Below are 23,453 nucleotides of genomic sequence, written 5' to 3'. Positions count from 1 at the left end.
AGTAATTGGTGAACCAGGCAAGGCAGTCATCCGAAAACCGAGGCTACTGAGTCTGCCGATAAGAATATGGTGATTGACAGAGTCGAAAGCCTTGGCAAGGTCGATGAAGACGGCTGCACAGTACTGTCTTTTATCGATGGCGGTTATGATGTCGTTTAGTACCTTGAGTGTGGCTGAGGTGCACCCGTGACCGGCTCGGAAACCAGATTGCATAGCGGAGAAGGTACGGTGGGATTCGAGATGGTCAGTGACCTGTTTGTTGACTTGGCTTTTGAAGACCTTAGATAGGCAGGGCAGAATGGATATAGGTCTGTAACAGTTTGGGTCCAGGATGTCTCCCCCTTTGAAAGGGGGAAGGCAGCTTTCAATCCTTGGGGATCTCAGACGATATGAAAGAGGTTGAACAAGCTGGTAATAGGGGTTGCGACAATGGCGGCGGATAGTTTCAGAAATAGAGGGTCCAGATTGTCAAGCCCAGCTGATTTATACGGGTCCAGGTTTTGCAGCTCTTTCAGAACATCTGCTATCTGGATTTGGGTAAAGGAGAACCTGGAGAGGCTTGGGCGAGGAGCTGAGGGGCCTAAGCTGTTGGCCGAGGTAGGAAGTAGCCAGGCGGAAGGCATGGCCAGCCATTGAGAATGCTTGTTGAAGTTTTCGATAATCATGGATTTGTCGGTGGTGACCGTGTTCCCTAGCCTCAGTGCAGTGGGCAGCTGGGAGGAGGTGCTCTTGTTCTCCATGGACTTCACAGTGTCCCAGAACTTTTTTGATGTAGGCCCACATTAGCGCCCTGCCTGTCCATGGCTGCGTGGTGTTTATTCTGGATTTTGGCCCAAAATGGCACCCTAATCCCTATGGGCCCTGGTCAAAAGTAGTGCACTCTATAGGGAATACCAAATGCCACCCTATTCCCTATGGGCCCTGGTCAAAAGTAGTGCACTCTATAGGGAATACCAAATGTCACCCTATTCCCTATGGGCCCTGGTCAAAAGTGGTGCACTCTATAGGGAATACCAAATGCCACCCTATTCCCTATGGGCCCTGGTCAAAAGTAGTGCACTCTATAGGGAATACCAAATGCCACCCTATTCCCTATGGGACCTGGTCAAAAGTAGTGCACTCTATAGGGAATACCAAATTCCACCCTATTCCCTATGGGCCCTGGTCAAAAGTAGTGCACTCTATAGGGAATACCAAATGCCACCCTATTCCCTATGGGCCCTGGTCAAAAGTAGTGCACTCTATAGGGAATACCAAATGCCACCCTATTCCCTATGGGCCCTGGTCAAAAGTAGTGCACTCTATAGGGAATACCAAATGCCACCCTATTCCCTATGGGCCCTGGTCAAAAGTAGTGCACTCTATAGGGAATAGCAAATGGCACCCTATTCCCTATGGGCCCTGGCCAAAAGTAGTGCACTCTATAGGGAATAGCAAATGGCACCCTATTCCCTATGGGTCCTGGTCAAAGTAATGCACTAAATAGGGAAAAGGCTGCCATTTGGGACGCTGCCTAGGCTCTGATGTATAGTGAACAAAATGTAAAACGCAACATGGAACAATTTCAAAGATTTTACTGAGTTACAGTTCATGTAAGGAAATCAGTCAATTGAAACAAATAAGGCCCTAATGTATGGATGGCGTAGCCATGGGTGGTTCTTGGGGGGCATAGGCCCACCCACTTGGCAGCCAGACCTACCCTCTGGGGACCCAGGTTGCACCAATCAGAATTTGTTTTTCCCCCCACAAAAGGGCTTTATTACAGACAGAAATATTCCTAAAAATGTCAGAGATATTTTTTTTCAGTTCGTGAAACATGGGACCAACACTTTACATGCTGCGTTGATATTTCTGACCAGTGTACATGTCCTGCCAAGCTGCAGGAGAGAGGCCTAATCCATTTATATATAGTAGTAGGGGGGAATGAGATGCTTTGGGAATCCGACAGGCACTTTGACAGTGACAATGGCCATTAGACTGCACATCGGTTAATATGGGCACTTGGTTTTTGTTTGGAATTCATATTGTTCAGATGTAGCCTGTTATCGAATAGGGCCCTATGGTAATTATATGAAATAATGAGTTATTATATGAAGTTATTTCTACATTTCTACATATTTCTATATGAAGTTATGCTTCTACACCTGCATTGCTTGCTGTTTGGGGTTTTAGGCTGGGTTTCTGTACAGCACTTTGAGATATCAGCTGATGTACGAAGGGCTATATAAATACATTTGATTTGATTTGATTTATATGAAATTATTTTTTTATTTCACCTTTATTTAACCAGGTAGGCTAGTTGAGAACAAGTTCTCATTTACAACTGCGACCTGGTCAGGATAAAGCAAAGCAGTGTGAACAGACAACAACACAGAGTTACACATGGAGTAAACAATAAAAACAAGTCAATAACATAGTAGAAAAAATCTAAAAATAATACCAAATATGCAAACAAAATATGCATACTGTACTTTGATAAAGATCCGCCTGTATTTCTCCACGGTACTATACCAGTTGAACAGGCTATCATTTATGCCTGAACGAGATCTGGTCTGTCATTCTCATTTATGCCTGAACGGGATCTGGTCTGTCATTCTCATTTATGCCTGAACGAGATCTGGTCTGTCATTCTCATTTATGCCTGAATGAGATCTGGTCTGTCATTTATGTCATTCTCATTTATGCCTGAACGAGATCTGGTCTGTCATTCTCATTTATGCCTGATTTATGCCTGAACGAGATCTGGTCTGTCATTCTCATTTATGCCTGAATGAGATCTGGTCTGTCATTCTCATTTATGCCTGAACGAGATCTGGTCTGTCATTCTCATTTATGCCTGAACGAGATCTGGTCTGTCATTCTCATTTATGCCTGAACGAGATCTGGTCTGTCATTCTCATTTATGCCTGAACGAGATCTGGTCTGTCATTCTCATTTATGCCTGAACGAGATCTGGTCTGTCATTCTCATTTACGCATAACAAAATCCACTGCAAACCCTCCGAAATATTTCACTGAAATCCGTATAGAACCTCTGGAACATGCTGTTCAAAATATTGATTTAGTTTATTATTCCCCAAAAACCAAGTGTCATGTCAAGTCAACCTTTGACCTGTCGGGGATGACGTTTATAAAGAGGCGGGCGGGGGGGTTGCTCCGTTTGGTGAATTCTCTGCCTCCACTCTAACGAGCGCAGTCTGTAGTTGCGTGATCACAGCTGGTCTCTCCTCGGTCAGTCATCCAGCAAGCCTCCTGTACCACCACACGCACTGTACACTAGATCCTGGATTCGATCAGAAATGCTTTTCTGTAGATCGGCTTGGCAGAGACTGGGGCTCCTGGCACGAATGACAGTCGCCCTACCTTTATCCAGAAATGGTGAGTGGATTAGAAGTGGTCCAATTTGATGGAGCATATTGTATTAGTTTGGGATATTTTTATATTAAGCGTTTGTTACATCGTAGCTGACGCGTCACGCGTGCGTGATGTGGGGATTTACGCGAAGGTCAATGCAATTACAGTTGGTTTTAATGACCGTCTGTGTAAACAGTTGAGCTTGATTTTATACATTTGGATGGTTTGTCCAACATTGGGTGAATTTTGTATGCAAAGTTTCAGGATTTTTCAATCAATGCAGTTTCCTTCAAATTGCGCGACATTTATGTACTTCATTCATTCCGGGATGATCCACGGCGCCATTCTTTACTAGTTTATTGAAAAACATTGCAAGAAAAGTTACATGTAATCATTTCAATCTTACATTATTGCTGAGCGCTTGTTGAGGCAGTACGCCCACTTTTCCGTTGGGGAGGTGTGTCCATGTCCACAAAGATTACAACATGCAGCTCTGCACATTTTAGTTACGAAACAGCGCATCCCCGTCCAAAAACGACTTAATCGGTGTTATGTAACATCCAAGCATCAAGTGCATGTATTTATCTGATATATCCCCTAAATCGTTGCTTTTTGAAGGCTAAGTGGAGATGTCGTATGGATATTCTTCACGTGTGATGGTAGCGCGTGTATAGCATAGGGGTTGTGTGTGTGTGTGAATATAGTTATTTGGATTGGCCTATAGCAGCCCTACTTGAATTTGACCTGTCGAGTTCTGCAGAGTCGTCAAACTCTATAATCCAAATTGATCGTGATGTTGTATTCATTCTCCCCAGACTCATCAAAGCGTTTTGTCAGGGAGAGGAAAAATGTTATTGTTGAGTTTACAGCTTTGTGTGGGTTTGAGTCAAAGAAGAATGGATTTGGGTTGTATTTTTAGTGTAGCTACTTTCCCATGCACGAGCTTCATCGATAGACTGGTTCTAGTCTGGCTTCATTCCGGAACTAGAATCCCTGTTTGCTTTGTTGCATAAGGAATTTGCCCTGAGGGAGATCTGAACAGTGCTGGTTTAATTTCCTGTTTTATAAATGTTTGAGCCTCTCCAACCTCTCCGTGTTTTGACACTAGGATGTGTATCCACCCTGATCTACAACTAGAAGCATAGACATGCATTGTAACGGTAGCTTTATCCTCTGTGTATATTTCCCCCCTGATCTACAACTAGAAGCATAGACATGCATTGTAACGGTAGCTTTATCCTCTGTGTATATCCCCCCTGATCTACATTATATGTAGCTGACTAATGACGTATTGATCACTAGTCAGTAATGTCTATGTCAGGGCAGATGGGCCTCATGGTTAGGCTTTGGGCCTACATAGGGGCGGGCATTTCTTCATGCATGTATAGTCTGTGTGTGTCACTGGTGTGAATGGTCTCTATTCAGCTGGAAGGAATCGGTGGGTTGGTTGTGGGGGGGGGGTGTTCAATGCTATTGTGCTACGATTGGCTGTCAGGGAGGAAACTGGGATCACACGTGTCTTAGACACGTCTGACCTCTAGCTCAGCTTAACTGATTAGTGCCTAGCTGCCTGTATAAATAACTGGGCCTTCACAGGAACAGACAGGAGGCACCTTGCTGTGTCATGGGATTAGAGAGAGCAGCAGAGCAGCTCTGGGTCAACCAGGATCAATGTCTGGTAACCACTGATGGCTGTGTTTTTTGAGGAATGTTTTACTGGCAGTGACTGTTGTGATTTGTCTTGTCCTACCTTAGTTGAATGTATTGACTGTGTCTATCTGGACCAGAGTCTGCTAAATGGCCTCTATGTCAAAGGTGGTGTGTTTTTATTTTTTATATATTTAACCTTTATTTAACTAGGCAAGTCAGTTAATAAAAACAAATTCTTATTTTCAATGACAGCCTAGGAACAGTGGGTTAACTGCCTTGTTCAGGGTCAGAATATCAGATTTGTACCTTGTCAGCTCAGATTCAATCTAGCAACCTTCTGGTTACTGGCCCAACACTCTTACCACTAGGCTACCACTAGGCTACCTGCCTGTGGTTCTGTTGACCTCTATCGGGGGGTAGATTAGGAGTCAGCATGGTAGGGTACATGTGGTTCTGTATACCTCTATCAGGGGGGGTAGATGAGGAGTCAGCATGGTAGGGTACATGTGGTTCTGTTGACCTCTATCAGGGGGAGTAGATGAGGAGTCAGCATGGTAGGGTACACGTGGGTTCTGTTGTCCTCTATCAGGGGGTACATGAGGAGTCAGCATGGTAGGGTACATGTGGGTTCTGTTGTCCTCTATCAGGGGGGTAGATGAGGAGTCAGAATGGTAGGGTACATGTGGTTCTGTTGTCCTGTAAGTCGCTCTGGATAAGAGCGTCTGCTAAATGACTTAAATGTAAATGTAAATGTATCAGGGGGGGTAGATGAGGAGTCAGAATGGTAGGGTACATGTGGTTCTGTTGACCTCTATCAGGGGGTAGATGAGGAGTCAGCATGGTAGGGTACACGTGGGTTCTGTTGTCCTCTATCAGGGGGGGGTACATGAGGAGTCAGCATGGTAGGGTACATGTGGTTCTGTTGACCTCTATCAGGGGGATAGATGAGGAGTCAGCATGGTAGGGTACATGTGGTTCTGTTGACCTCTATCAGGGGGGGGGGTAGATGAGGAGTCAGCATGGTAGGGTACATGTGGTTCTGTTGACCTCTATCAGGGGGGTAGATGAGGAGTCAGCATGGTAGGGTACATGTGGGTTCTGTTGACCTCTATCAGGGGGATAGATGAGGAGTCAGCATGGTAGGGTACATGTGGTTCTGTTGACCTCTATCAGGGGAGGGTAGATGTGGTTCTGTTGACCTCTATCAGGGGAGGGGGTAGATGAGGAGTCAGCATGGTAGGGTACATGTGGGTTCTGTTGTCCTCTATCAGGGGGGATAGATGAGGAGTCAGCATGGTAGGGTACATGTGGTTCTGTTGACCTCTATCAGGGGGTAGATGAGGAGTCAGCATGGTAGGGTACATGTGGTTCTGTATACCTCTATCAGGGGGAGTAGATGAGGAGTCAGCATGGTAGGGTACATGTGGTTCTGTTGACCTCTATCAGGGGAGGGTAGATGAGGAGTCAGCATGGTAGGGTACATGTGGGTTCTGTTGACCTCTATCAGGGGGTAGATGAGGAGTCAGCATGGTAGGGTACATGTGGTTCTGTTGACCTCTATCAGGGGGGTAGATGAGGAGTCAGCATGGTAGGGTACATGTGGGTTCTGTTGTCCTCTATCAGGGGGGGATGGAGTCAGATGAGGATGTGGTTCAGCATGGATAGGAGTCAGCATGTGGTTCTGTTGACCTCTATCAGGGGGGTAGATGAGGAGTCAGCATGGTAGGGTACATGTGGTTCTGTTGACCTCTATCAGGGGGATAGATGAGGAGTCAGCATGGTAGGGTACATGTGGTTCTGTTGACCTCTATCAGGGGGAGGGGGGTAGATGAGGAGTCAGCATGGTAGGGTACATGTGGTTCTGTTGTCCTCTATCAGGGGGGTAGATGAGGAGTCAGCATGGTAGGGTACATGTGGTTCTGTTGACCTCTATCAGGGGGATAGATGAGGAGTCAGCATGGTAGGGTACATGTGGTTCTGTTGACCTCTATCAGGGGGAGGGTAGATGAGGAGTCAGCATGGTAGGGTACATGTGGGTTCTGTTGACCTCTATCAGGGGGGTAGATGAGGAGTCAGCATGGTAGGGTATATGTGGTTCTGTATACCTCTATCAGGGGGGTAGATGAGGAGTCAGCATGGTAGGGTACATGTGGGTTCTGTTGACCTCTATCAGGGGGGGTAGATGAGGAGTCAGCATGGTAGGGTATATGTGGTTCTGTATACCTCTATCAGGGGGGTAGATGAGGAGTCAGCATGGTAGGGTACATGTGGTTCTGTATACCTCTATCAGGGGGGGTAGATGAGGAGTCAGCATGGTAGGGTACATGTGGGTTCTGTTGACCTCTATCAGGGGGGGGTAGATGTGTTCTCTGCAGAGCTGCAGGATGAAATGTGATACTCTTGTGATACATGGAGGGGAGAGTGGTTGTCGGGTGGAGAGCTCCCTTCTGTACATTGTTCCCTTACTGCGGCCTGCTGGGCTGCTCTACAAACACACTCTCAACCAGAGACAGGTGCGCACACACACTCTCTCAACCAGAGACAGGTGAACACACACACACACACACACACACACCTCTTATAGAACACATATGTTGCTCACACACTCAACCAGAGACACACACACACACCTCTTATAGAACACATATGTTGCTCACACACTCAACCAGAGACACACACACACACCTCCTATAGAACACATATGTTGCTCACACACACACGTACACACACACACACACACACACACACACACACACACACACACACACACACACACACCATAGAGGCACTACTTATAGAAAGTGTCTATTGTTTTTCCCCTGTAGGCGCCCCTCTGCCAGACCTTTGCATTCTGGGACACATGTTGAACTTTGAACCTAGTCCCCTGTACACCACCACGGTACAGTTATATTCCTGGTGTTTTCTCCTCGGGGCTGAATGTATACATTCATCTATAGAAGTCCTTTACTCTCTAATGGACTAACAGGCAGAACTAGACAGCAAAACACAGACATGATTTCCTGTGTAGTTGGCTGGTTTTATGTCGTGTGGCTGTGTCGTTTCTATGGTGTGTATGTGATTCGTGTGGCTGTGTCGTTTCTATGGTGTGTATGTGATTGACTGGTTGTGTGGCTGTGTCGTTTCTATGGTGTGTATGTGATTGACTGGTTGTGTGTCGTGTGGCTGTGTCGTTTCTATGGTGTGTATGTGATTGACTGGTCGTGTGGCTGTGTCGTTTCTATGGTGTGTGTGTGTATGTGATTGACTGGTTGTGTGTATGTGTTCTGTGTGCGATTTTTAGGGAGTGTTTGGGTGACGGTGTAGCAGAGGAGAGGATCTTTGGTCCAGGAAGGACGAGGTTTTATTTATGTCTGTGTTCTAAATGCACCACCATTGCCAGTGTTGATAGGATCAGGCTATTTAGCCTGAGGAGAGCCAATCCTGTCAACCCTGACAGTCTGTTTACTGACTGACTAGGCTCCTGCTCTCCACCCAGCCCTACTGGCCATGTGGACCATGCCACCCACACAACAACAACAATAACAACAACCACAACCCATTATGGAGATTTATGCTCTTATCTCTATTGCTCCATTTGGGTCTTTAGTGTTGTTAATATGATGGTTCTGTGAAGATGATTCAGTGTCCTACAGTCTGACAGTAATATTACATCAGCTCTAACCACACGGCAGGGTAGCCTAGTGGTTAGAGCGTTGGGCTAGTAACCGGAAGGTTGCAAGTTCAAATCCCCGAGCTGACAAGGTACACATCTGTCGTTCTGCCCCTGAACAGGCAGTTAACCCACTGTTCCTAGGCCGTCATTGAAAATAAGAATTTGTTCTTAACTGACTTCCTAGTTAAATAAAGGTTCATTTAAAAAATGAATATGCTATTGGCAAAGATTCAAGTGGCGTTAGCCCAAATGAAATGTGTTTAGATGGGGAGGGGTTTAGAAAGCAGGAAATGTTTCTTGGGGGTTGTCCAATCAAACACAGTATCAGGCATAAAACAAGGACTAGAATAGATCTGTGTTCAAACGCTATTTGAACTTTTTTGAGCTTTTGCTCTAGGCTTTCAGAGCGCCAGGTGGCCTGTTAAACCAGGCTCAATCAACAACAGAAACTACTTGAAATTATTTCAAATATTATTTCAACCCAGGTCTGGACTAGGATGGACTGGGATTGGTTGGCTAGTTGTTTAGCTTGGTAGGATGGACTGGGATTGGTTGGCTAGTTGTTTAGCTTGGTAGGATAGACTGGGATTGGTTGGCTAGTTGTGTTTAGCTTGGTAGGATGGACTGGGATTGGTTGGCTAGTTGTGTTTAGCTTGGTAAGATGGACTGGGATTGGTTGGCTAGTTGTTTAGCTTGGTAGGATAGACTGGGATTGGTTGGCTAGTTGTGTTTAGCTTGGTAGGATGGACTGGGATTGGTTGGCTAGTTGTGTTTAGCTTGGTAGGATGGACTGGGATTGGTTGGCTAGTTGTTTAGCTTGGTAGGATGGACTGGGATTGGTTGGCTAGTTGTTTAGCTTGGTAGGATGGACTGGGATTGGTTGGCTAGTTGTTTAGCTTGGTAGGATAGACTGGGATTGGTTGGCTAGTTGTGTTTAGCTTGGTAGGATGGACTGGGATTGGTTGGCTAGTCGTGTTTAGCTCTGTCCAATGCAAAACTAGCATTTTCCTTACTGTCTGAGAAGATTAACAAAACGTGTACATCTAGCTTTTTATTCATATATTTATAGTTTGTATATATGTATATCTCCCTCTGTATCTACAGTACCTGTCAAATGTTTGGACACTGACTCATTCAAGGGTTTTTCTTTATTTCTATTATTTTCTACATTGTATAATAATGAAGACATCAAAACTATGAAATAACACACATGGAATCATGTAGTAACCAAAAAAGTGAATCTGAATATATATTTTAGATTCCTCAAAGTAGCCACCCTTTGTATTGATCATAGCTTTGCACACTCTTGGCATTCTCTCAACCAGCTTCACCTGGAATACTTTTCCAACAGTCTTGAAGGAGTTCTCATATATACTGAGCACTTGTTGGCTGCTTTTCCTTCACTCTGCGGTCCAACTCATCCCAAACCATCTCAATTGGGGTTGAGGTCGGGTGATTGTGGAGGCCAGGTCATCTGATGCAGCACTCCATCTCCATCACTCTCCTTCTTAGTCAAATAGCCCTTATGCAGCCTGGAGGTGTGTTGGGTCTTTTTCCTGTTGAAACGGTGGTGGCTGCTACTTTGAAGAATCTTTCACAGACAGGAACCTTGACCATTTTTGGTAAACTGGTAAACCGCCTTTTTGAGATCTTCATTATCCACAGTCTTTGGTAGCTCTCTCTTCTGGTCTGTCCCCTAACCATGTCCCCCTCTCCACTGGGTCTCCTTACAGTGGTTCCAGTGCGGCAGATGTCCGTCGGGATCCCCGGTGGCTCTGCCACCAACGTGGCGTACGCCGTTCTGTGTGGCGGAGGCCTCACTGCCGCTGTGGTCTACGTAAGTACTGATTCAAGATCGGTTGTGTGTGTGTACCTAATGTTAAAGGATAAGGCCTGGGCAGTACATGCTGATCCTAGATCAGATTTGTTCCTGAAGGGCACCATCTACTCAGAACTGTATTCTACTATTTGAGTATCACGCTAGACATTGATCTTAGGTCATTTTTTTTTGTTTCCTCCCATAATGGTTAAGGTGATCTGGAGAGCAAACACTGATCTGAAGTCTGTGCTTGAAGGTTAACTTGAAAACTAAGCATGCTATATAGTTTAATTTCAAGCATATTGACATTAAGTATAGATTTTTCCTGACTCTTCCCAGATCAGTTTTCCACACTATAATCCAATGCATAAACGTCAGGACACCTGACCTCAGGTCAGTGGTTTGGTTAGGGAACAGACCCAAAGTCAGTGGTTTGGTTAGGGAACAGACCCCAGGCCAGTGGTTTGGTTAGGGAACAGACCCCAGGCCAGTGGTTTGGTTAGGGAACAGATCCCAGGTCAGTGGTTTGGTTAGGGAACAGACCCCATGCCAGTGGTTTGGTTAGGGAACAGACCCCAGGTCAGTGGTTTGGTTAGGTAACAGATCCCAGGCCAGTGGTTTGGTTAGGGAACAGACCCCAGGTCAGTGGTTTGGTTAGGGAACAGACCCCAGGTCAGTGGCTTGGTTAGGGAACAGATCCCAGGTCAGTGGTTTGGTTAGGGAACAGATCCCAGGTCAGTGGTTTGATTAGGGAACAGATCCCAGGTCAGTGGTTTGATTAGGGAACAGATCCCAGGTCAGTGGTTTGGTTAGGGAACAGACCCCAGGTCAGTGGTTTGGTTAGGGAACAGATCTCAGGTCAGTGGTTTGGTTAGGGAACAGATCCCAGGTCAGTGGTTTGGTTAGGGAACAGATCCCAGGTCAGTGGTTTGGTTAGGGAACGATGTGAGGAGAGGCTGTAGAGAACAGGTTACTCTGGTGAATGGAGGTCGTGTTTATTATTTAGTTGACCTCTCACGCACAAATATAATGCTAACCTCCCCTTGTAATTGTGATGATGAGAGGTTAGCATGTCCTGGGGGGTATGATATAAAATGCTAACCTCCCCTTGTAATTGTGATGATGAGAGGTTAGCATGTCCTGGGGGTATGATATAAAATGCTAACCTCCCTCTGTAATTGTAATGATGAGAGGTTAGCATGTCCTGGGGGTATGATATAAAATGCTAACCTCCCCTTGTAATTGTAATGATGAGAGGTTAGCATGTCCTGGGGGTATGATATAAAATGCTAACCTCCCTCTGTAATTGTAATGATGAGAGGTTAGCATGTCCTGGGGGTATGATATAAAATGCTAACCTCCCTCTGTAATTGTAATGTTGAGAGGTTAGCATGTCCTGGGGTTATGATATAAAATGCTAACCTCTCCTTGTTATTGTAATGATGAGAGGTTAGCATGTCCTGGGGGTATGATATAAAATGCTAACCTCTCCTTGTTATTGTAATGATGAGAGGTTAGCATGTCCTGGGGGTATGATATAAAATGCTAACCTCCCCTTGTAATTGTAATGATGAGAGGTTAGCATGTCCTGGGGGGTATGATATAAAATGCTAACCTCCCTCTGTAATTGTATTGATGAGAGGTTAGCATGTCCTGGGGGTATGATATTGGTGTGTGACTTTCTCACTCATCATTATTCAGGATTGTCTGTAATCATGGTAGCATCCACATTACTTTATCATATTTTATTCTTATTTATAATGACTCTAAAATTACACATTGTTTACCATTGTATTTCTATTGGGCACAAAATAATCTGGAACAACCAAAACAAAGTATTATAGTCACAAGCTTGACGTAGTCGTTTGGTGCTCTGAATATGGGACCAAATACTACACTTTTGACTACTTAACACTCATACAAGTGAAATTCTCCCAAAACTGTTAGTCCCCCCCCCCCCATTTTAGGGAAGCATGTACAAAAAGTTTTGTAATTTCTAAACGGTTCACCAGGTATGGATGAAAATACCCTCCAATTGAAAGCTGACAGTCTGCATTTGAACCTCTAGTCATTTGCATTAAAGTGCAGGCGTACAGAGCCAAAACACACTTCTGGAGCTCACTGTATAGCCTTGAGGTAACTGTTGTCATGGAGAATCCTGACCGCAGCAGTGGTGCTTTTTAAAGACCGTTATACCAGTTCTACAGAGAACCGTTGGCAAGGACGTTAGCTTAGGCCACTCCTTTATTTAACACTACACTGTAACTTACTAGTGCTGAGGGAAGAGAGGATTCAGGTTCTCAACTTAGATCAAGGCAGCCATTTTGAAATGCAGCTAGATTCACTTTCTGTGTTCTTTTAATGTGGCGTGTCCCTCCAACCTCTCTGTCTGTTCCATTCAGGCTTACAAGACAGTGAATGGTGACAGTGAGCGGTACAATGACCGACTCGCCGAGATGAACTTGAGGCCCAAGGGTGAGTTCTCAGTAGCCTACTGTCTGCACTGCCTCACACTCCATTGATCCACACTCTTGACATTCTACCAATAGACATGAACCATAGAATTTAGAACCATAGAATGTAGAATCCTAGGGGAGTTCTAGAATTTGTACTCTCAGTCTTCCAGAATTCCTCATCATAGTGGACAAGAATGGCCAGAGTTCTAGTGTCAGTTGGAGAAGGAATGTCTCATCAGAACGTTGCAACCATGACAATGTTTTGTCCACACTAAGCCTAGCCAAATGTTTTCTTTTGGCATGGACCCTGTTTTGGTGCTGCCACCGACATGCCAGCATGGTGGAATGATCACTCTGAATGTGATTAATCTAGACTGTCAGGGCTGATTTCTGTCAGTGATTAATTGACCTGTCTGGGTTCCTGGGCCCTGTGCCCAGATCGCCTGATTGGTCTGTTGGGCTAAGCTCCTTGGTTCACATGGTGTCGCTGAGAGCTCTGATTGGTTCATGTAGTTTTAGAGTCTAGTTTTCTATTCCTACCTACATTCACAACGGATGTCATCCTTACAGGCGAGGCAGAGGGGGAGTTCATTTTGGACATCTTTTAGTGGCTGAATTCCTGTCTCTCTGGCGCTGTGCTGATGGGAATAGACAAACCCTAAATCTATATATGAGACAACCTGGCATGTCACTTCCTGTCTTCGGCGCTTGCTGATGGGAATAGAGTGCCATTTGAGACAGTGCTCTAGTCCTAGGCATGAAACATCTTACAACTTCCTGTCTCTCCGGCGCTGGCAGAGGGGAGTTCATTTTGGACATCTTTTAGCCATTTGAGACAGCCTGGCATGAAACATCTTACAACTTCCTGTCTCTCTGGCGCTGTGCTGATGGGAATAGAGTGCCATTTGAGACAGTGCTCTAGTCCTACCTGGCATGAAACATCTTACAACTTCCTGTCTCTCTGGCGCTGTGCTGATGGGAATAGAGTGCCATTTGAGACAGTGCTCTACCTGGCATGAAACATCTACCTGGCATGAAACATCTGGCATGAAACACAACTTCCTGTCTCTCTGAGACAGGCGCTGTGCTGATGGGAATAGAGTGCCATTTGAGACAGTGCTCTAGTCCTACCTGGCATGAAACATCTTACAACTTCCTGTCTCTCTGGCGCTGTGCTGATGGGAATAGAGTGCCATTTGAGACAGTGCTCTACCTGGCATGAAACATCTTACAACTTCCTCTGGCGCTGTGCTGATGGGAATAGAGTCCTACCTGGCATGAAACATCTTACAACTTCCTGTCTCTCTGGCGCTGTGCTGATGGGAATAGAGTGCCATTTGAGACAGTGCTCTAGTCCTACCTGGCATGAAACATCTTACAACTTCCTGTCTCTCTGGCGCTGTGCTGATGGGAATAGAGTGCCATTTGAGACAGTGCTCTAGTCCTACCTGGCATGAAACATCTTACAACTTCCTGTCTCTCTGGCGCTGTGCTGATGGGAATAGAGTGCCATTTGAGACAGTGCTCTAGTCCTACCTGGCATGAAACATCTTACAACTTCCTGTCTCTCCTGGCGCTGTGCTGATGGGAATAGAGTGCCATTTGAGACAGTGCTCTAGTCCTACCTGGCTGATGGGAATACAGTCATTTGAGACAGTGCTCTAGTCCTACCTGGCATGAAACATCTTACTTCCTGTGCAGAACATTTGAGACAAGTCCTACCTGGTGAAAATCCAAACTGCCTGTGTTTCATGTGTTTGTGGCATGAAACATCTTACAACTTCCTGTCTCTCCGGCGCTGTGCTGATGGGAATAGAGTGCCATTTTGTAGGCTTGGCGCTGTGCTGGGAATTGCCATTTGAGATCACATCAACTTTCAATGAAATTCTACAGTGCTCTAATCCTACATTTGAGCTCCCTGACACACCTGGCACTGGTAGCCAGTTTGTCATTGCTAGCTAACAAACTTTCAATAACTAACTTGGATTTCTACACCTGGCCTACACGTATTCAACGATCTCTACCCCTTTTAAACATTCTAAACTCTCCTTTACCTGTTTCCAAAATAGCTCCATAAGCTGGGCACACTTGAAAAGAAAAGGGTAATGTTGAGCTTTGGCTCCTGAACTTGGTCAGGGAACAATGCATTAACACACGATCCAAACAGCCGATGTTCTTACCGGTGATCACATCCGTCTATCTGGCACACTTGCTTGTCATGGGAACTCTTTCATTTTATACCTATTGTCCTTTTCTTTAGTCTGGTTTTAGTCTGTAGTATCGTTGACTCTGCACTCATCTCCACACTGTTCAGACAAGTCATGGGAACTGTTCAGACTACCTGTGGTCCTTTTTTAGTCTGTAGTATCGTTTACTCTGCACTCATCTCCACACTGTTCAGACTAAGCCATGGGAACTCTTTCATTCCCTTCATACCTACCTGTTGGTCCTTTTCTTTAGTCTGTAGTATCGTTGACTCTGCACTCATCTCCACACTGTTCAGACTAAGTCATGGGAACTCTTTCATTCCCTTCATATCTACCTGTTGGTCCTTTTCTTTAGTCTGTAGTATCGTTGACTCTGCACACATCTCCACACTGTTCAGACTAAGCCATGGGAACTCTTTCATTCCCTTCATATCTACCTGTTCCACACTGTTCAGACTAGCCATGGGCCACCTGTTGGCTCCTTTTTTTCTTTTTCACATCTCATTTGCATATCTACCTTTGGTGTATTTGCATATCTTTTGGTGTATTCCAAAAAAGCTTGTTATTTGTTTCCTGTCCTGCCTGCATGTTATGTTTGGATGTTTGCTCGTTGCTTAGTCTGTCACAGCTCTATCGCCCAAAGTACCTGACCCCAAGTTCCTCGTCTTCTTAATTATGCCGTTTAAAACCAGTTGAGGCTACTGCTGTCATTCCTGGCTAATCAGTTGAGATCTTATCCTTGTTCGTGTACTTGGGTATACTTCTACAACAGAATGTGGCTGGACCTTTTAACTGGTCTGGGGCCAGTTTAAATACCAATACAGATCACTGGCTAATCAGTTGATATTATCCTTGTTACCTATTATAATGGTTTGTTTATAAAAAAACAGCTGTTTTCAGTTAACCTTGACCTTAACCCTGCTCCAGGTGTTCCCTCTGGCTGGGAGTGTGTCCCAAGAGGCACCCTATTCCCTATTCCCTATTTGGTGCCCATAGGGCCCATAGGGCTCTGGTCAAATGTAGTGCACTATGTAGGGAAATGGGGTGCATCTTGGGATTGTCGCTGTGTCTGATAAGGTTACTAGCCGTCAAAGAAATCCTGGCTTTCTCCTTCTGTCCTTGTTCACTCCATTTCTTGCCTCCCCCTGTTAATCATTAACGCCCTTGGACCAGAGATCTGTATATCAGGTCTCCACCCGAACGATGGGAGTTGTTGTCCCAATGGCGTGAAGGCAGGCGACGAGCTTCGGCCCAAAACAAGCCATAGAAACTCATTGGACTTATTTTGGACAGATTTTCGGCAAGAGTGACTCTCTGTCGATCCTTAAGTTGACACCTAATGAGCTGCAGCTCACCTCTGTGGCATTAACAGGCTGTCAAACCCCCATCCTAGATTCCACTGTTCCTCGCCGCTCTCTCTAAGGTCATTGGAGGAAAGGATCCGAGGTCTTTGCCCCTCTGACCTCCCTCCAATGACCCTTTGAGGGCTTGTAATTGAAGAGTAGGGATTTGATGTTTTTTGAAAGCCAATGAATGTGGTTTGAGTTGTCTTTGGTCAACTCTGAGGTCAACTCAGGAGGACTGCTGAATGTGGTTTGAGTTGTCTTTGTCACCAGTCAACTCAGGAGGACTGCTGTCATGTGGTTTGAGTTGTCTTTGGTCCGTTGAGGTCAACAGGATGACTGCTGAATGTGGTTTTGAGTTGAGGTCATTTCTTTGGTCAGGTTTGAACTCTGAGGTCAACTCAGGAGGACTGCTGACACGAATGTGGTTTGAGTTGTCTTTGGTCAACGCTGAGGTCAACTCAGGAGGACTGTTGACACGAATGTGGTTTGAGTTGTCTTTGGTCAACGTTGAGGTCAACTCAGGAGGACTGCTGACACGAATGTGGTTTGAGTTGTCTTTGGTCAACGTTGAGGTCAACTCAGGATGACTGCTGACACAAATGTCTATCACCTTTTATTTTAGCCAGCTTCATTTCTATGCCAACGAATCCTTCAGAACGAACTTGCCCCGGGCAGGTTAACTATACTTATCCTGAATGAAGTGTTAAAGCTTAGAGTTGAGGACCGTTCCAGTTAGATTTCCTCCCTCTTGAGTGGATCATCTCTTTATTCTCCATATTCCAGGGAGACGACTGACTCTTAATATTTTATTCATCAACTGTTCTCCTGTCAATCAAATACATATGATTAAAAAACAACATTTAGTGACTGGAATCATCTGAAACAATGTGTTAGACTGTTATCATGGGACTGGGAGGGAAAGGGCCTAAGAACACTGAAACAATGTGTTAGACTGTTATCATGGGACTGGGAGGGAAAGGGTCTAAGAACACTGAAACAATGTGTTAGACTGTTATCATGGGACTGGGAGGGAAAGGGCCTAAGAACACTGAAACAATGTGTTAGACTGTTATCATGGGACTGGGAGGGAAAGGGCCTAAGAACACTGAAACAATGTGTTAGACTGTTATCATGGGACTGGGAGGGAAAGGGCCTAAGAACACTGAAACAATGTGTTAGACTGTTATCATGGGACTGGGAGGGAAAGGGCCTAAGAACACTGAAACAATGTGTTAGACTGTTATCATGGGACTGGGAGGGAAAGGGTCTAAGAACACTGAAACAATGTGTTAGACTGTTATCATGGGACTGGGAGGGAAAGGGCCTAAGAACACTGAAACAATGTGTTAGACTGTTATCATGGGACTGGGAGGGAAAGGGTCTAAGAACACTGAAACAATGTGTTAGACTGTTATCATGGGACTGGGAGGGAAAGGGTCTAAGAACACTGAAACAATGTGTTAGACTGTTATCATGGGACTGGGAGGGAAAGGGCCTAAGAACACTGAAACAATGTGTTACTGACTGTTATCATGGGACTGGGACTGGGAAAGGGCCTAAGAACACTGAAACAATGTGTTAGACTGTTATCATGGGACTGGGAGGGAAAGGGCCTAAGAACACTGAAACAATGTGTTAGACTGTTATCATGGGACTGGGAGGGAAAGGGCCTAAGAACACTGAAACAATGTGTTAGACTGTTATCATGGGACTGGGAGGAAAGGGCCTAAGAACACTGAAACAATGTGTTAGACTGTTATCATGGGACTGGGAGGGAAAGGGCCTAAGAACACTGAAACAATGTGTTAGACTGTTATCATGGGACTGGGACTGGGAAAGGGCCTAAGAACACTGAAACAATGTGTTAGACTGTTATCATGGGACTGGGAGGGAAAGGGCCTAAGAACACTGAAACAATGTGTTAGACTGTTATCATGGGACTGGGAGGGAAAGGGCCTAAGAACACTGAAACAATGTGTTAGACTGTTATCATGGGACTGGGAGGAAAGGGCCTAAGAACACTGAAACAATGTGTTAGACTGTTATCATGGGACTGGGAGGGAAAGGGCCTAAGAACACTGAAACAATGTGTTAGACTGTTATCATGGGACTGGGAGGGAAAGGGCCTAAGAACACTGAAACAATGTGTTAGACTGTTATCATGGGACTGGGAGGAAAGGGCCTAAGAACACTGAAACAATGTGTTAGACTGTTATCATGGGACTGGGAGGAAAGGGCCTAAGAACACTGAAACAATGTGTTAGACTGTTATCATGGGACTGGGAGGGAAACTAAGAACACTGAAACAATGTGTTAGACTGTTATCATGGGACTGGGAGGGAAAGGGCCTAAGAACACTGAAACAATGTGTTAGACTGTTATCATGGGACTGGGAGGGAAAGGGCCTAAGAACACTGAAACAATGTGTTAGACTGTTATCATGGGACTGGGAGGGGAAAGGGACTGTTATCATGGGACTAAGAACACTGAAACAATGTGTTAGACTGTTATCATGGGACTGGGAGGGAAAGGGCCTAAGAACACTGAAACAATGTGTTAGACTGTTATCATGGGACTGGGAGGGAAAGGGCCTAAGAACACTGAAACAATGTGTTAGACTGTTATCATGGGACTGGGAGGGAAAGGGCCTAAGAACACTGAAACAATGTGTTAGACTGTTATCATGGGACTGGGAGGGAAAGGGCCTAAGAACACTGAAACAATGTGTTAGACTGTTATCATGGGACTGGGAGGGAAAGGGCCTAAGAACACTGAAACAATGTGTTAGACTGTTATCATGGGACTGGGAGGGAAAGGGCCTAAGAACACTGAAACAATGTGTTAGACTGTTATCATGGGACTGGGAGGGAAAGGGCCTAAGAACACTGAAACCATGTGTTCTGTTATCATGGGACTGGGAGGAAAGGCTCTAAGAACACTGAAACAATGTGTTAGACTGTTATCATGGGACTGGGAGGGAAAGGGCCTAAGAACACTGAAACAATGTGTTAGACTGTTATCATGGGACTGGGAGTGAAAGGGCCTAAGAACACTGAAACAATGTGTTAGACTGTTATCATGGGACTGGGAGGAAAGGGCCTAAGAACACTGAAACAATGGTTAGACTGAAATAAGAACACTGAAACAATGGTTGACTGTTTTTGGGAGGGAAATTTTTAAGAACACTGAAACAATTTTAGACTGTTATCATGGGACTGGGAAAATGGCCTAAGAACACTGAAACAATGGATTGATGTTATTTGGGAGGAAATTGAACATTGATGTGTTAGACTGTTATTGGGACTGGGAGGGAAAGGGCCTAAGAACACTGAAACAATGTGTTTAGACTGTTATTCGGTGTTCTAAGAACACTGAAACAATGTGTTAGACTGTTTGGGACTGGGAGGGTTAAGAACACGGAAACAATGTTTGACTGTTATCATGGGACTTTGAAAGGGTTAAGAACACTGAAACAATGTGTTAGACTGTTATGGGACTGGGAGGGAAAGGTTTAAGAACACTGAAACAATGGTTCGGACTGTTTCATGGGACTGGGAGGGAAAGGGTAAGAACACTGGGGGGTTCGACTGTTATCATGGGTTACCAGCCTGGCTTGAACAGGCTCAAGGAAGTGACAGGTGCACAATCAATATCTACTTGTATCAAGCCTGAGCTGGAATGTGAAGCTACCTGAAGCTAGCTCATTTCAGAAAAGCCTGAGCTGGAATGTGAAGCTACCTGAAGCTAGCTCATTTCAGAAAAGCCTGAGCTGGAATGTGAAGCTACCTGAAGCTAGCTCATTTCAGAAAAGCCTGAGCTGGAATGTGAAGCTACCTGAAGCTAGCTCATTTCAGAAAAGCCTGAGCTGGAATGTGAAGCTACCTGAAGCTAGCTCATTTCAGAAAAGCCTGAGCTGGAATGTGAAGCTACCTGAAGCTAGCTCATTTCAGAAAAGCCTGAGCTGGAATGTGAAGCTACCTGAAGCTAGCTCACTTCAGAAAAGCCTGAGCTGGATTGTGAAGCTACCTGAAGCTAGCTCATTTCAGAAAAGCCTGAGCTGGATTGTGAAGCTACCTGAAGCTAGCTCATTTCAGAAAAGCCTGAGCTGGAATGTGAAGCTACCTGAAGCTAGCTCATTTCAGAAAAGCCTGAGCTGGAATGTGAAGCTAGCTCATTTCAGAAAAGCCTGAGCTGGAATGTGAAGCTAGCTCATTTCAGAAAAGCCTGAGCTGGAATGTGAAGCTAGCTCATTTCAGAAAAGCCTGAGCTGGAATGTGAAGCTACCTGAAGCTAGCTCATTTCAGAAAAGCCTGAGCTGGAATGTGAAGCTAGCTCATTTCAGAAAAGCCTGAGCTGGAATGTGAAGCTAGCTCATTTCAGAAAAGCCTGAGCTGGAATGTGAAGCTACCTGAAGCTCATTTCAGAAAAAAGCCTGAGCTGGAGCTGTGAAAGCTCATTTAGCCTGAGCTGGAATGTGAAGCTAGCTCATTTCAGAAAAGCCTGAGCTGGAATGTGAAGCTACCTGAAGCTAGCTCATTTCAGAAAAGCCTGAGCTGGAATGTGAAGCTAGCTCATTTCAGAAAAGCCTGAGCTGGAATGTGAAGCTACCTGAAGCTAGCTCATTTCAGAAAAGCCTGAGCTGGAATGTGAAGCTACCTGAAGCTAGCTCATTTCAGAAAAGCCTGAGCTGGAATGTGAAGCTAGCTCATTTCAGAAAAGCCTGAGCTGGAATGTGAAGCTAGCTCATTTCAGAAAAGCCTGAGCTGGAATGTGAAGCTAGCTCATTTCAGAAAAGCCTGAGCTGGAATGTGAAGCTAGCTCATTTCAGAAAAGCCTGAGCTGGAATGTGAAGCTAGCTCATTTCAGAAAAGCCTGAGCTGGAATGTGAAGCTACCTGAAGCTAGCTCATTTCAGAAAAGCCTGAGCTGGAATGTGAAGCTAGCTCACTTCAGAAAAGCCTGAGCTGGAATGTGAAGCTAGCTCATTTCAGAAAAGCCTGAGCTGGAATGTGAAGCTACCTGAAGCTAGCTCACTTCAGAAAAGCCTGAGCTGGAATGTGAAGCTACCTGAAGCTAGCTCATTTCAGAAAAGCCTGAGCTGGAATGTGAAGCTACCTGAAGCTAGCTCATTTCAGAAAAGCCTGAGCTGGAATGTGAAGCTACCTGAAGCTAGCTCATTTCAGAAAAGCCTGAGCTGGAATGTGAAGCTACATGAAGCTAGCTCATTTCAGAAAAGCCTGAGCTGGAATGTGAAGCTACCTGAAGCTAGCTCATTTCAGAAAAGCCTGAGCTGGAATGTGAAGCTACGTGAAGCTAGCTCATTTCAGAAAAGTTTGAGCTGGAATGTGAAGCTACCTGAAGCTAGCTCATTTCAGAAAAGCCTGAGCTGGAATGTGAAGCTACCTGAAGCTAGCTCACTTCAGAAAAGCCTGAGTATATCTAGCTACGTTTGTAGTATACACCTCAGGGGTTTCCGGAGGGTTCAAAGGTCAAACTGCGTCACACATTAAAAGGTAGTTAACTGCTTAGCAGAGGACTAATAACTGAAAGCAGATTAAACTTAATTTAGTATTTAGTATCATTTTGTTCCTGATCAGGATACTTTCTACACAGGGGATCGATGTTAGAATTGGACAAAACCCTGTAGGGAGGGATAAGACCGTGTCCTCATCTTTCTCTCTATTCCACTTCTCTCTCTCTCGCTCCATCTCCTTCCAGAAGCAGCACCAGCAGCAGAGGAAGCAGCACCAGCAGCAGAGGAAGCAGCACCAGCAGCAGATGAAGCAGCAGAGGAAGCGGCACCAGCAGCAGAGGAAGTAGAATCCCCAGAAGAACCGGCACCAGTAGAAGCAGAGGTGTTAGCCGAGGTGGTCGCTGAGACAGTCGAGGAGGCGCCTGCAGCAGCAGAGGAAGTCCTGGCAGAGGTCGCAGCCAAATCCGTCGCTGTCCTAGAGGCGGTTGCAGAGGTTGCTGCGGAACCAGAGGTCGTTGCAGTTGAGGAGGCGCCCGCAGTGGAAGTTGCCGTGGTTACGGAAGAAGCTCCACCGGAGGCTGACGCAGAGGCCGTCATCGAGGACGTCGCAGATGCGGCTCCTGGCGTCGTGGAAGAGGTCGTTGCCGTGGAGGCCGCCGGTGAGGAAGTAGTGGCCGAAGTAGTGGCCGAGACGGCTCCCACCGCCCCTGAGGCAGAAGCAGCCCCTGCCGCCGAGGTGGCAGCATGAGGGGTCAAAGGTCAACCTAGAGGGGTGTGTTTAGCTGTGGTGTGTCCCTCTTACTACTACCCCCTTCCTCTTACTACTACCCCCCCCCAACCCTACACCTGACCCCCCTCTCACTGGCCCCCTCTATACCCTATTCCCTATGTAGTGCACTACTTTCCCTGGTTTAAAGTAGCACCCTACGTACGGATTAGGGTACCTTTCTGGATCACAGCCCCCTATCTACTAGCACATGTTACAATAGGAAGCAGGAGGTGGACTATGTTCTGTTAAAGAACACTTTAGTTAGGTATGATGTCATGGTAACGGGGGACAGCTGTCTCTTCTCATTTCTGACTCCTTTACACCACAGCTAAATACATAGGCGTTTCAGGTTTTTAAATCATTCCCGCTCTATTTGTCAAGCAATATGGTCCTATTTATCAGCGGGGACAGGAGTGTTTTTTTCTGGTCTGTTCATGGTTGTTGGGGAAAACTCCTGGCTCTGTTTTTCTGAGGAGTTCCTAGGTGTTAAAGGGGAAGTAAAGGGAGATATTGGATTTATGATGGTACATGTTGTCCTGACCCACAAATCTATGTGCCTCTGAAATGGCACCCTATTCCCTATATAGGGCCCATAGGCTCTGGTCAAAAGTAGTACATTGTCACTATATAGGGAATAGGTTGCCTTTTTTGGACACTTCTAATGTAAAGTTTTCCCAAGTGGCCCTTAGAATTCAGGACAGAAAATGG

At 45.5% G+C, this 23,453-nt stretch overlaps 1 protein-coding gene across 3 annotated transcripts in view; it reads left to right on the top strand.

Annotated features, from left to right (window-relative positions):
- Positions 1 to 3,155: 3,155 nt before the first annotated feature.
- Positions 3,156 to 23,453, top strand: part of LOC115115184 (fibrous sheath CABYR-binding protein-like) — a 28,694-nt gene continuing 8,396 nt past the window's right edge. For 2 of the 3 annotated variants that reach the window (XM_065003537.1, XM_065003536.1), the window contains exons 1-4: positions 3,156 to 3,377; positions 10,410 to 10,513; positions 12,898 to 12,970; positions 22,222 to 22,635. In XM_065003537.1, the coding sequence (XP_064859609.1) occupies positions 3,299 to 3,377; positions 10,410 to 10,513; positions 12,898 to 12,970; positions 22,222 to 22,635 (670 nt within the window). In that variant the 5' untranslated portion in view covers positions 3,156 to 3,298. Of the gene's footprint in view, positions 3,378 to 9,915; positions 10,307 to 10,409; positions 10,514 to 12,897; positions 12,971 to 22,221; positions 22,636 to 23,453 lie in introns of those variants that run through there. The other variant, XM_065003538.1, reaches the window with a different exon arrangement.

The sequence above is a fragment of the Oncorhynchus nerka genome, linkage group LG18 (genome assembly GCF_034236695.1).
Source record: "Oncorhynchus nerka isolate Pitt River linkage group LG18, Oner_Uvic_2.0, whole genome shotgun sequence".
Lineage (NCBI taxonomy): Eukaryota > Metazoa > Chordata > Actinopteri > Salmoniformes > Salmonidae > Oncorhynchus > Oncorhynchus nerka.
The sequence above is the reverse complement of the archived record's forward strand: the minus strand, read 5'-3'. Positions and strand labels throughout refer to the sequence as shown.